At 43.2% G+C, this 13,619-nt stretch overlaps 1 protein-coding gene across 4 annotated transcripts in view; it reads right to left on the bottom strand.

Annotated features, from left to right (window-relative positions):
* LOC126237536 (thiamine transporter 1-like) overlaps positions 1 to 13,619 on the bottom strand; it is a 713,275-nt gene that overhangs the window by 41,877 nt on the left and 657,779 nt on the right. For all 4 annotated transcript variants that reach the window (XM_049947721.1, XM_049947722.1, XM_049947720.1 and 1 more), the window contains one exon: positions 8,694 to 8,835. In XM_049947721.1, the coding sequence (XP_049803678.1) occupies positions 8,694 to 8,835 (142 nt within the window). The remainder of the gene's footprint in view (positions 1 to 8,693; positions 8,836 to 13,619) is intronic.

Raw genomic sequence — 13,619 nt, 5'->3', positions numbered from 1 at the left:
TGTGCCTGTGGTTCTGTCAGTGTGATCATGTGATGTATCTGACCCCAGGAATGTGTCAATAAAGTTTCCCCTTCCTGGGACAATGAATTCACGGTGTTCTTATTTCAATTTCCAGGAGTGTATATCAGATATTTATCATTTTTCAAAATAAAGTTTTTCACTCTTTGTTCATCAGTCACTTCATTCCTTAATACCAAGATTCACATTTATGTGCATACTTAAGTTTGGTCCATATTTGCTTATAACAATAAGTGAACGTTCATTTCTCACGTCATGGGATATAATTCAGAATTTTCATGCCCTTGAGCTTAACAACTAATAACTGAGTACAGTGAGCGTTTATTTTCACTAAACTGGAGTGGACAATGTTCGAGCTTCTGTTGACTGATTGTGGTTCAATTACAGTTTAATAACGTAGCACTACACTTGGTGATGCTTTCACTTTCTGTGCTAGCTGCCTACGGCGTTCATCATGCAGTACATCTGTCATTTCCACTGTGGCGCCAGGAGTTCAAGTGGCTTCCCGGGTTTTTTATTTACAATATGAAACAGAAGAAGTGGAAAATTATTAGTATAACTTACAATCTATTGGATACATTGGTTAAGGATCGGGACTGGTCTGGAGTTCAGTCTTCCTATAGTGCACATTCATTTTCTTTGTCCATCCAGAGACAGGATTTAATTCATTTTAGCAGTGTTCAGGAGTGCCGGTATTAATGGCTTTAAGGTCTGAGTAATCTGACAATCTTCTTCTCACTCATCTTAACTTCAACTCAAGAAAATTGCTTAATTTACGTATGAAAATGTAGTCACACACAAGTGTGCAAATGTCTTTCCTCCAGTATGTACGATTGACCTCATGTCGGTTAGCGGTTTAAAGTTAGGATTGTTTCGTCACCCACACGTCAGCCACTCACAGCGGCTGCACAGTGTTGCGTGAGCTCCAGTACTCAGTATCCGTTCGCGCTCAGGCTGTGACTGAGCTGCAGGTCGTCGACCGCTCTTTTTTTTTTTTTTTTTCTTTTTTTTTTTTTTTTTTTTGTGAACTTCGTATCACGCGAGTGCATCGATACACACACATCGCGCACGTTTTCCATCGGAGGAGCCGGACACTGAAGCTGCCTCCATACTTCCCTGTCAACTGCCTCCCGTGAGGCTCACAGGTAAATGACGAGGAATATTTTAGCTGTCACTGCACTTTGCGTTACACCTATTGTCGTAGTCTTGACTTATTTTTACACTTGCAGGATAACACTACCACTATACCACTAATACACACTGAACAGTTATTATGCACGTCGCACTTTAGTGTGCATCTTCACACAGCATTCGTGCTCAGTTCCTTCGTCGATAGCATTCATTTACAAAACAATCAAATTTGCAGGTTTCCTCCATTGGTACAGAAAGATTTATATTCTACTATTTACAAAAGATCACTTACGAGCTAATATTTACAATTAATGGTCACTCTGGTTACGTACTGTCGTGGAAATGAATTCTTGCGTACTGGAAATTTCCTTGTGTGAACTGTTAATGATAAGTATTGTGTTGAACAGCGCACTGACTACATGGTAACGGCTACTCCATGTAAACTTTAAGTATTAAATATTAAGTATGGAAAAATTGTTTATAGTGATGGACATGAACTGATATTTCTTCAACAAGCTGAAGCAGGAAATTAAGGTTTCAGAAAGAATTTCAATTCAACTTTAAATTAGCATACAAAAAAAAAGTGCTTGCGAGGTGATTGCCCGGAGCTATCTAAATATCTAAAGGTGAGAAATGGAGGAGGAAAGACATTTGCACACTTGTGTGACTACATTTTCATACGTAAATTAAGCGATTTTCTTGGGTTGAAGTTAAGATGAGTGAGAAGTAGATTGTCAGATTACTCAGACCTTAAAGCCATTAATACCGGCACTCCTGAACACTGCTAAAATGAATTAGAATCCTGTCCCTTGATGGACAAAACAAAATGAATGTGCACTATAGGAAGACTCTGAACTCCAGACCAGTCCCGAACCTTAACCAATGTATCCAATAGATTGTAAGTTATACTAATAATTTTCCACTTCTTCTGTTTCATATTGTAATTAAAAACCCGGGAAGCCACTTGAATTCCTGGCACCACACTGGAAAGGACGGATATACTGCATGATGAACGCCGTAGACAGCTAACACAGAAAGTGAAAGCATCACCAAGTGTAGTGCTACGTTATTAAACTGTAATTGAACCACAATCAGTCAACAGAAACTCGAACATTGTCCACTCTAGTTTAGTGAAAATAAACACTCGCTGTACTCAGGTATTAGTTGTCAAGCTCAAGAGAATGTAATTTCTGAATTCTATCCCATGAAGTGAGAAATGAACGTTCACTTATTGTTATAAGCAAATATGGACCAAATAAGCAAATATGGACTAAACATAAATATGCACGTACATGTGAATCTTGGTACTAAGGAATGAAGTGACTAATGAACAAAGTGTGAAAAACTTTATTTTGAAAAATGATAAATATCTGATATATGTTTATAAATGTAATTTCAATTTATGTACTTAGTACGCCAGTAACATTATGTAAGTGTCATACCAAAAATCACGAATATCTCATGAGGACGTGAGGATCGAGGTAATCCTTCGGCATTCCCTCTCTCCTCGTGCGAGGCGGTGTGATATTCGCTATTTTTGGCTTCATTAAAACAGCAAATAGTTAATACTTTCAGCCAGAAGGCAAATGCTTGTTTATAAAGATTGATTAATGTATAATAAGGCGTCGCATAGCGACCGTGGAATCTCCTACATAAAGTAATTCGTCGTCTTTGGGCGGCAACATAAACAGAAGAATACGGATAGATATGCCATTCTTCCCTATTTTTTTCGCTGGAGAACAAATGAAGCCTGAGCGCTAACACTTGTACTGTTTTTCTTAAGTAAGACGGACGCAGATTTGTGGCGGTCTGAAGTAATTTTTTACTAAATAAATAAAAACGTGTTCCGTCTAAGTTTGACTGAAGTGTAAGAGGAAGAACTGTTATAACTTATCGTGACAACGCACGAGCGACTCAAGAGGACAATGGCTATATAAAAGAGCGCTCAATGGACATGAAACGGACATGGTAGTACTAAGCTTAAGGTACGATATATGTTTTAGTTATAATAAATATTTGTTCTGGAAATATTGAATCATTTAGCAGTGCTCATTCCTATCATCTCCTCAGTATTATTTTCATTTTAATTATTCATTTTGCTAAGATCACAGACGCCAAGATCAGCAGTCCAATGTGCGTGTTACATTGACAAAAAGGAAACTACTTTATCGTCTTCTTGCATCGGCTTTAATATTGAATTTCCCTTTTGTGTGATGTTACAGTTGTTTTTGCCCCCTTAAGAACTTTCTGGTCCCTTAGGATATTGTTTTGTCATAACAATAACTTCACGACCGGGTATGATCATATCTACGATCATGAAGTAATTAATAAGACGATAACGTAATTTCTTAATCAATAGCACGCTAGTTGTGACTGCTTCAAGCAACGCGAAACTGCAAGTAAAGACTATTCACATTTCATAATGCAATATTTTATGACAATGGTCAATCCATAATTCCTACGCTAATTGTGATTGATAAAACAGTAAACGAAATCTCAATTTCCAACTTTTCCATTGAATAACAACATCACTTTTATTTTGTTACATCACAAGGCCTTGCTGACCCATAAATCCGGCATCCGTATTCAAGCTGTGATCACACAAAGGCCCTATAAAGTTGGGGCAGACGCACTCTCTCGGCTCCCCAAGACCGGTGACTGACACATTTAAGCATGTTTAAGGCCTAAAGAGATCTCAGTTTCAGTTCTTTAAAGTGTGGAAACCATGTTAATTTTTTCGTCAAAGATAAGGTCCAGATACTTTACCTTTTCCTTAAAAGTGAGAACGGTGTCCCCCAGTTTTAAAACGGGCAAATTAAACAGATAGCGGAAACGATTAAAACCAACACAAGCTGTTTTCTCTAATGAGAATATCAAACCTGTGGTGCAAGAGCATTCCTCCAACCCCCTGATCGTCAGTTGCAATAGCCGAGTATCTGTGGTGAGGCTGGAGGATGCACAGAAGATGGAGAAGTCGTCCACAAACAAGGAACATAGTACTGGACGTCGCACTGTGGTTGTAATACTGTTGATTGCAAAGAGAAGGCCGTGACGCTTATAACACTCCCTTGAGGGACACCATTCTCCTGCTTAAAACAGTCAGACAGAGCATTCCCAACCCTGTATCTAAAACATCTGTCCAATAGAAAGGACCATATGAAGGTCGGAACACGTCCGCGGAATCCCCACTGCGACAAAATATTATGCCTGCATGTAGTATCGTAGGCCTTTTCCAAATCAAAGAAACCACCGATAAGGTGTTGATTATGAAGGTTAGCTCGCTGAATTGCAGCTTCAAGCAGGATCAGGTTATCGAGAGTGTAGCGATACCTCCTGAATTCACACTGGGAGTGACTTGAGTAGGGACCTGGTTTCAAGAACCCACACTAGGCGTTGACTGACCATATGCTGCAGTGTCTTTCCCACGCAGCTTGTCAGGCAAATACTACGATAACTACCAGGGTCTGTCCGATCCTTTCCCGGTTTTAAAACTGGGATTAAAATAGATTCCTTCCACGAGTTGGGAAAGTCGTCAATTATCCAAATTTTATTGAAGAGCTTAAGGAGGACTTCCTTTGACCGTCGATCCAACTGTTATCAGGTCGTTTCCAGGGGTCGTATCACAAGCAACTGACAATGCAGACTCCAGCTCCCACAGAGAAAAAGGCTGGTTGTATTCTTCCATGTTATTGGAACGGAAAACAAGATAAGATCAGCCTTCTCCTGGACCTCCCGATTTCGATGGAAGGTGGGATTCTGGCTGGAATAAGTTGTAATGGAATTACATGATTCAGCCATTGTCTGAGCTATATCCCTCATCGATGTTACAAGAGACCCCTGTATTCGTACAGCTGCTATTGGCGGTCGAGAGTTGTGCCTTGAGATTCTCATGATGGCTTCCCATACTTTACTTGTGGATGTGGACTTATTGATGGAGTGCAGGAACTCTTGCCAAGACCTCTGCTTACTCTCCCGAATTATTCTCCTCGCGTTTGTGCGCGCTACTCGAAAATTTGCAAGATTTACATCTGTAGGGCATCGATTGAATCCGCGCATAGCTGCCCTCCTGTGCCTGATTGCATAACGACACTCATCGTTCCACCAAGGGACAGGTCACCTCCTAGGCACTTCCACAGACTTTGGGATGGATGCATCGGCAGCATGGTGCATCACAGCTGTAATGTGATCCACCCAGTCCTGGACGCCATCACATTGCTCTAAAACAGCTAGCCTTCTTGAATAACCACCTCAGTGGCTTTCTTTCAGGATCTGCTCCATGAGGCAGATGGATCCAGATTGGGAAATGGTCACTACCATGAAGGTCATTGTCCACTGCCCACTGAGCAGTGTCCCCAAGAGCAGGCGAGCAGAAGGAGAGGTCTATGGCTGTAGACGAACCTGTAGCAGTGCTAAAATGTGTGGCTTGAACCATGTTCAACAGTATAAGAATGTTGTGTGTAGCATATCCTCTAGTACCCAACCATTGGGGCAAGTGGTGTTAGAGCCCCATAGTGCACTGTGTGCACTGAAGTACCCCAAAAGGATAAAGGGTTGGGGTAGTTCATCAAGAAGTTGAGTGAGGACCCCACTGTTAAGAGGCTCATGGGGTGATAAGCACACAGAGCACACTGTGATGTCAACATGGGCCACTATCCGGACAGCAACCACTTGTAGTGTTGTTGTTAAGGAAATAGGTGATGAGTGAAAAGTGTCCTTTACGAACACTGCAACCCCGTCTTCTGTCCAGTCACCAGTAAGGTGATAACCTCCAAGTACAGGTGTGTCAGTCTATTTAAAATGAGTCTCGTGAAGGCAGAGGCAAAAGGTTCTATCCTGTACAAGGAGTCTCAGTTCCGCCAGATGAGTCCTGTATCTATTTATATTCCGTTGAAGTATGGGAGTCATTTCGTCAATGTAGTCTTGATTTGCCCCTGTCTTTGTGCCAAGCTGGTGAGGCGCTTGTAGAGTGAGGCGGGATTTTGGGGCTGACTGGGTCTGGTGATGAGGCATCAAAATCCATGATGTCCTCATCATCAATCAGACATGCCAGAATGACACCTGATGGCACCCAGGTCAGCTTTCGACCTGAATGTTGGGATCCTTTCCCTGCTCTGTTTCCAGCAAGGATGAGGGGGAAAGGGGGTGGTGAGAGCCACTTTTCTTCAAAGAAACTTGGCATTGAGGGACACTCTGCTTTTGGGGTACCTTCGGGTTGTGCACTGTGGAAGCATTACTGGTCCCTTCCATCGTAGCTGTTTGAATCGCTATGTCTTTCACTTTACTTTGGCACATACAGGTGCAAGTATAGGTGCTAGAGGTGAATAATGGAACACTGGACATCGTCTGAGTCGAAGCGTCGACCTTAGTAACAGGTTTCTGCACCTACGAAGCATAAGAAGTGGCAAAGACAGGGGGTTTCATCGCCTGATGGTCCTTTTTGGCTTCTGCATATGGGATCTGTTTCGTCACTTTGATTTCCTGAATTTTGTGTTCCTCTACAAAAACAGGGGAGGCTTGGCTCCAGACTGGGTGGCTTCCAGACCAGTTAATACATACTGCTGAAGATGGACAGTCCATCCCAGTTTCACGGGCTGCCTTTCCACACTTCCCACAAGTCGTTTCACCTCTACAACGCAGTGTTGTATGACCAAAACGCTGGTATTTGAAGCATCACATAATGTTAGGTACACGGCGCCGAACCCAAAGTCAGAGGAAACCTGTCATAATGTGTTCAGGTAGCATTGGAGAATTGAAGGTCACAATTAAAGTGGCAGTCTTCTCAGTCTCTCCATTGTTCTTGCATGTCCTTTGTTTGACATCTATGATCCCCTGTGGTGCCCATTCTTGTTTGAGTTCAGCAACGTCGATATCCATAATACCAAGGTGGGTTACCACACCTTTGCTGAAGATAAGGGAGTAATGTAACTCAACAATGATGTCGTACTCACCCAATTTCTATGACTTCTTAAGGAGTAAGGGTACCACCGGCTTTGCCCAGTCAGTCTCAACAACCAAGGACCCATTGTGCAACCACTTAATAGACTTTAGGGTATCAGCCAGCCCTTCTAAGCCTTTATGGATATAGAAGGGGGCACTTTTTCAAACGTCCCCTGCTTCCTCTTGATCACTACAAAGACAACGTGATTCATGACTCCTTGAGCCCCATTACTGACAAGAAGCTGCTTATCAGGACTATCCCCCTTCATTCTTTTTCATGAATGGGTGTGAGAACTCCCAGGTGTTACATCCTTCCCACTGGGAGGAGAAGAAGAATATTTCAAGGGTTCCATCTCGGTTCCACGAGCAGCTAGGGAAATGAGGGTCCACTCAGACAGAGCCTGAGTAACATGCATTATACAAATGAGGTGTGGCGAGGTTGCCCCCTAACAACTGTTCCACCTCAAAAACCATGCATCTCATCAGCGCGCAGTACACTTTGAGATTGAGGTTTTTTATAGAGGTTTATTTCATCCTTGCGATCCAGGTAGTCAAGCCAAGATCCTCATTCACTGTGACACACAACATTCCACCGCCGCCACGGTGGTCGCTGAAGCATGCCCAGAGCTTATGGTGACAGGGGACTGGCGGCGGCGCTTACCAGCTCCCAGCTCAGAAACCCCAGGGTCGCCAAGCCCGTATCCAGCAAATGAATGCCGAGCCCCTGGGGGGCAGTTGAGAAGGACTCTCTGTTGGTGGTGAATCAGTGTCAATTGCTGGTGGTCGATTTTGAAACCATGCATCAACAGAATTTAACCCCAGTTCATTTTCACAGCTGATAGCATGCCTTCTATAAACTTACAAACTATCACAATCTTCCCACGTATTATTTATGCATACGTTACAATCTAGTGCCCACCAAAATGGTATAATAACACTAAATCAATAATAGTATAGCACTGACTACAGCATGTAAGTTCAAGTTTTCATATTTCTTAATAAGAGCCGCTTATAATGTTGCTGATGACATGCTGTATGCCAAAAAAGACAAAAATCACATAAAATACGCCAAAGAACGAGATTACTATTATGTAAGAACTAGAATCTTCTGACTTAATCGTGATGATAATTTGATGTTAATGGCAGTGATTGGATGAATAGCTGAAGTGGGGGGGGATGAATATTAAATCACAGAAAGTACAGCAATCCACGTGGTAACAGAGCTTTGCTGTAAGAAGAATCAACTGTCATGCAATCAAACAGAGAATGCCAAATGATGGATAAAAAGAGGAGTACAGAACAATTTTTGCAATAAAATGTTTATGCAACACTAGTTGGGTTTTCGTTGTATAGATCAGTTATTTTTGCCATGATGCTTCCTTGACTCTCTCCCCTCCCCCACCCGTCCCACCCTCATGCCCCTCTCACTCTCTCCCTCTGCCCCTTCCCCCTCCCTCCACCCTCTCCCACTCTCTCTGTATGGCTGACAACATACAGTACCAAACTACCTAACATATGTCCGTATGACTAATCATTCTACTGCTATATAGTGCAATATACATTTTAATTCTCAAAATTATATATTTTGTAAATAGCAAATAACTTACCTGGTCTTTTGCATTCAGTTCAAGGCCTCCATTCCCAACAACAACAGCAGTGAGTACGGATTGTAGAATGAGGGCAAAGAATGTGTTAATTCCAAATACGAGTCCATAACTGTCTTCACTGATGTGCTTCGCTACCTCTGAGCTGTTAAAAGATAAGCATAAGTTGATTTTACCAAAAGTTCATGAGTAAAAAGGTCATATGAACCAATTTTGTTCAAAGAGTTACAACGACGGCAATGAAAATTTGTGCCACACAGGGGCTTGAACCTGGATTTCTCACTTGACGTGAGCGGTCGCCTTAACTACATCGGCTATCCAAGCACAAATCCTTGTGATACAATCTGCACTCGTACATTACGTATTTCCCCATCCAAGAAGGACAAATTTATTGAGAGTCGACGGTCTGGGATTTGTGAATAAATACGAAATAGTAGAGACCGTCTCATTAAGAAGTGCGATGCAATGTGACTTCAGTTTATCGTGCAAATCTCGTGCAGGAGATGCTCTGATTATGCCTTCAACTTTGGCCGCATAGTGACGGTCGAGCTGTCTGACCAATGGAGCAAACTTTACAGAATCGATGGTTATTCCTGCAAAATGAAAATTTACTTCTACCTGCGCAAATCAAAGAGCTGATCTGTGAAGCCAAAATGACAGCCATCGCACCACAAGTGGTGACACTGTCAGACCTTCAGCGCTTACAGAGTCTTGCATTTTAGTAGTTAAAATACAGGGCTACTATACATGATTAATTTATTTTCAGGGCTACTATCAATGATTAATTTATTTTCAAGTTCTATATTTTCCAAAGTATTACATGAATGAGTATGACTGATGCTTGAATTGGACCATAAACTCACCGAGTTTGCATTGAGCCCACCAGTTGGCGTTTTGAGTGCAGTGGCTTGACAAAATGGCAACAAAGCAGGAGAAGAGTTTTTGTGTGTTGGAATATGCGAGATGTTATCTATTACAACAGCGCCGCGTGCATTCAGAAGAAATTATGGAAAATAACAACCATGTGAAGAAAGGCTTGCGCGTTGGTATCAACGATTTAAAGACACTGGTTGTCTCTGTGAAAAGAAAAGTACCATTCAACCAACCATGCTAGATGTCACTGTGGGCTGTGTGAGGGAAAGTATTACATGCAGTCCAAAGAAATCAACAGCCCGCACAAGTTAGGGACTTGGAATAACTAACTAACTCCGTCTACAGGCCGCAAGCGACCCATCGGGACCATCCGACCGCCGTATCATCCTCAGGTGAGGATGCGGATAGGAGGGGCATGGGGTCAGCACACCGCTCTCCCGGTCGTTAAGACGGTTTTCTTTGACCGGAGCCGCTACTATTCGGTCGAGTAGCTCCTCAATTGGCATCACGAGGCTGAGTGCACCCCGAAAAATGGCAACAGCACGTGGCGGCGGGACGGTGACCCATCCAAGCGCCGGCCACGCCCGACAGCGCTTAACTTCGGTGATCGCACGGGAACCGGTGTATCCACTGTGGCAAGGCCGTTGCCGTTAGGGACTTGGAATACCACAACAAATTGTGTGGAAGATTTTGCGTTGGCGATTACATTTCAAATTGTACAATTAACTGGTGCCATCAATTTTGCACCACAACGCAGGAAGCAACTACTTGAGAATGAACATTTTTGCCTCCAACTTGATATTTAGTGATAAAGTGATCTTTCATTCATCTGGCAAGCTTAATCGCCACATTGTGAGTGCGTAGGACACTTAAAATCCTCATGAAATTGTAGTTCATGAACGAGATTCACCATAGGTTAAAATTTTCTGTCTGAAGGCACAGATGAAGGTGTCTGAGTTGTTATTCATCTATGAGAAAACTATGACAAGTACTACTAACCTTGATGTGTAGCAGTTGTGGTTGTTTCTATAACTGAGTGCTGATTCCAAGAATTTCGTCTTCGAATAAGACAGGGCACCCCGCCACTCGTGCATTGATGTTTGTCGCTTCCTACATGATGATTTTTCCACATCGCTGGATTGAGTGTAGATGTGAAGCTGATGTGGTTCTGTTCCCTTGCTTTTGGTTGCAGAAGCGAAGCTGACGCGGTTCTGTTCCCTTGCTCCCTGTCCCCTATTCCCCCCCCCCTCCACCCCCACCCTACCCATGTTGCCTGTATTTATTAATTTTGACATGTGATTTTAAATCCCGCGAGTGCGCATTCCGACATAGAGTGCTCATGTTATAGCACCATTACACATGCGCCTGTGCGTCATTAGGGCTCGTGTACTGGGCTGCTAAAGGCGAGTGTGGCGATCATGTTCAACGCATCTTTCACGCTACGTGCACGTAGTCTGAACAACAGACTTTGCCACACTGGCACACCTTGTGACCTTTTCCTCTGGGATACATTAAGGATCGTACTCCACCTGCCAAGAACACCAAGAACACATGAACAGCCCAGAAAACCCATCAATGCTGCTGTGGTGATGTTGCTATATAAAGCATGGAACAAACTTGACTACCACTTGGACGTGTCTCTTGTGAACAGAACAGCACTCACAAAACATTTGTAGAGTGCAAAACGCAAAGTTGGTGAGTTCATGGCTGTATTCATGCATCAACCATATTTGTACATGTAATACTTTGAACAGTATAGAGCTTATTAAGTGAATGAACATTTACAGCAACCGTGTATTGTAGTAAATCACGAAAAGTTGTACTTCTTTTTCTTGCCTGTAGGCTTATTATGTCGGTGTCGTTAGTGTCACTACAGCAACGGCAATAACCTTTCGAACTATTTATTTATGTGTTCAGGTAAATCAGCCTTGATAGCACACAAACTACTGGGTGATACATGTTGAGGATCAACAAGATCTTCAGACTTATAAACTGCAACAGATTAAAACAATGCACTATGCGTGATGTCTCCATTAACATTGCTAAAGAACTTCTCACAGTCTACTCCCATACAGCATGGATAAAACAAAACAACCGCCGATTCCAAAACACAAGTGCTTTCGGTGGCTGGCCCTTGACGGTTACGAAACACAGTAGGTGACATATACTTGCCGCAGACTTACCATTACAGGCATACAAATGACAATAAAATTACATAAGTCCTACCATTCCCTTTCATGGCAGAATGGGAATGGTTGAATACTGTGAAATAATGGGTCTGATCTGCTAGATAATTATAAACAGATAACCAGTTCTCAGTTTTGAAATTTTCCCGGTCCAAAGAGTATTCAATGAATTTTCGGGACAGCAGCCGCATAATATTGACTTCTCGCCACTATATTTCGGAAGAGACACCCATTCATCCGCTTTTAGGTGAGTGTTCTGCACTGCAACTTTTATTACTGTTTCGTTTATTCTTGTTCATCTGGAGGGTTTGGTTGCACGTGTCTGTATCCAGTGGAGATATTCATTCATATTTGAGGGTAGATAATTTTCATTCTTTGTTGACCATAGTCATTGTACGAGTCTCCTAATATGGAGAGGGGGACCACCACTGTTGTTCCAACTCTGGCTGTATTGCGAAGCATGAAGATGCCAGTTCCCAGTGCTAATATTTTACCAAATATCCCCGTGAAGACGCATGCGCAAAGGCAGCCACTGCATGAGCGACCTCTGTCGAGTTTCGTGCCCTCTTTGAATACCGCTCCATCTAATGACACACGCAGGCGCTTGCGTAATGGTGCTACAACATGAGCACTCTATGTCGGAATGCGCACTCGCGGAATTTAAAATTGTGGTGTCACCGCCAGACACCACACATGCGAGGTGGTAGCCTTTAATTCGGCCGCGGTCCGCTAGTATACGTCGGACCCGCGTGTCGCCACTATCAGTGATTGCAGACCGAGCGCCGCCACACGGCAGGTCTAGAGAGACGTCCTAGCACTCGCCCCAGTTGTACAGCCGACTTTGCTAGCGATGGTTCACTGACAAATTACGCTCTCAATTGCCGAGACGATAGTTAGCATAGCCTTCAGCTACGTCATTTGCTACGACCTAGCAAGGCGCCATTATCATTTGCTATTTATCTTGTGATGCATGTACCGTCAGACCGATGTTCACCAATTATGGATTAAAGTTAAGTATTCCACAAGCTACGTACTTTATTTGCTAGTCTTCATTACTTGTCCTGTTCCAGACCTCACTCCAGCCTGCGTAAGCTTAAACGCGTGCCTTTCGGCTTCCTCTCATTGTGGGTTGGCGCTCTGGCCAATCCACAACAAAAATCATATGTCAAAATTAATAAAGGTAACCGTCACTAGACATGTCACTGGTCTGAAGAAATTAAAGAAATCGCCGGGTCCCCCGCCGTATCTAGTAGAAAGCACCCATCACGATTAACAAGTATTCTGCTAGACGTATTTCCACTGACTCCATAGTAACAGAATCCCAGAAGGATCTCGCCAAGGCCAAGATTTCCATGGCAGAATAATCCACTGGATGTCCTGTGGAGCCGGCCGTAGTGGCCGAGCGGTTCTAGGCGCTTCAGTCTGGAACCGCGCGACTGCTACGGTCGCAGGTTCGAATCCTGCCTCGGGCATGGACGTTTGTGATGTCCCTTGGTTAGTTAGGTTTAAGTAGTTCTAAGTTCTAGGGGCTGATGACCTCAGATGTTAAGCCCCATAGTGCTCAGAGCCATTTGTCCTGTGGAGATGCAGGACTCGTGTACTGGGCTGCTAAAGGCGAGTGTGGCGATCATGTTCAACGCATCTTTCACGCAATGTGCACGTAGTCTGAACACTGTAGACTTTGCCGCACTGGCAATGTATTCCGTAGATTACAGCTCTCCGCAATCGCAAATGCGACAAAATATTGCCGATATACGGGAGAGACTCCCTGGACTCGAATCACTCCTTCTCCTCTTGATATTATGGTGGTCACGTTCCTTTTTCCTTAAAGCTGCTCTGATCTGATGTGAAGAGTATCCATTACCTTTGA

The sequence above is a fragment of the Schistocerca nitens genome, chromosome 2, assembly GCF_023898315.1.
Source record: "Schistocerca nitens isolate TAMUIC-IGC-003100 chromosome 2, iqSchNite1.1, whole genome shotgun sequence".
Lineage (NCBI taxonomy): Eukaryota > Metazoa > Arthropoda > Insecta > Orthoptera > Acrididae > Schistocerca > Schistocerca nitens.
Note: the sequence above shows the minus strand (reverse complement) of the source record. Positions and strands in the feature narration are given on the sequence as shown.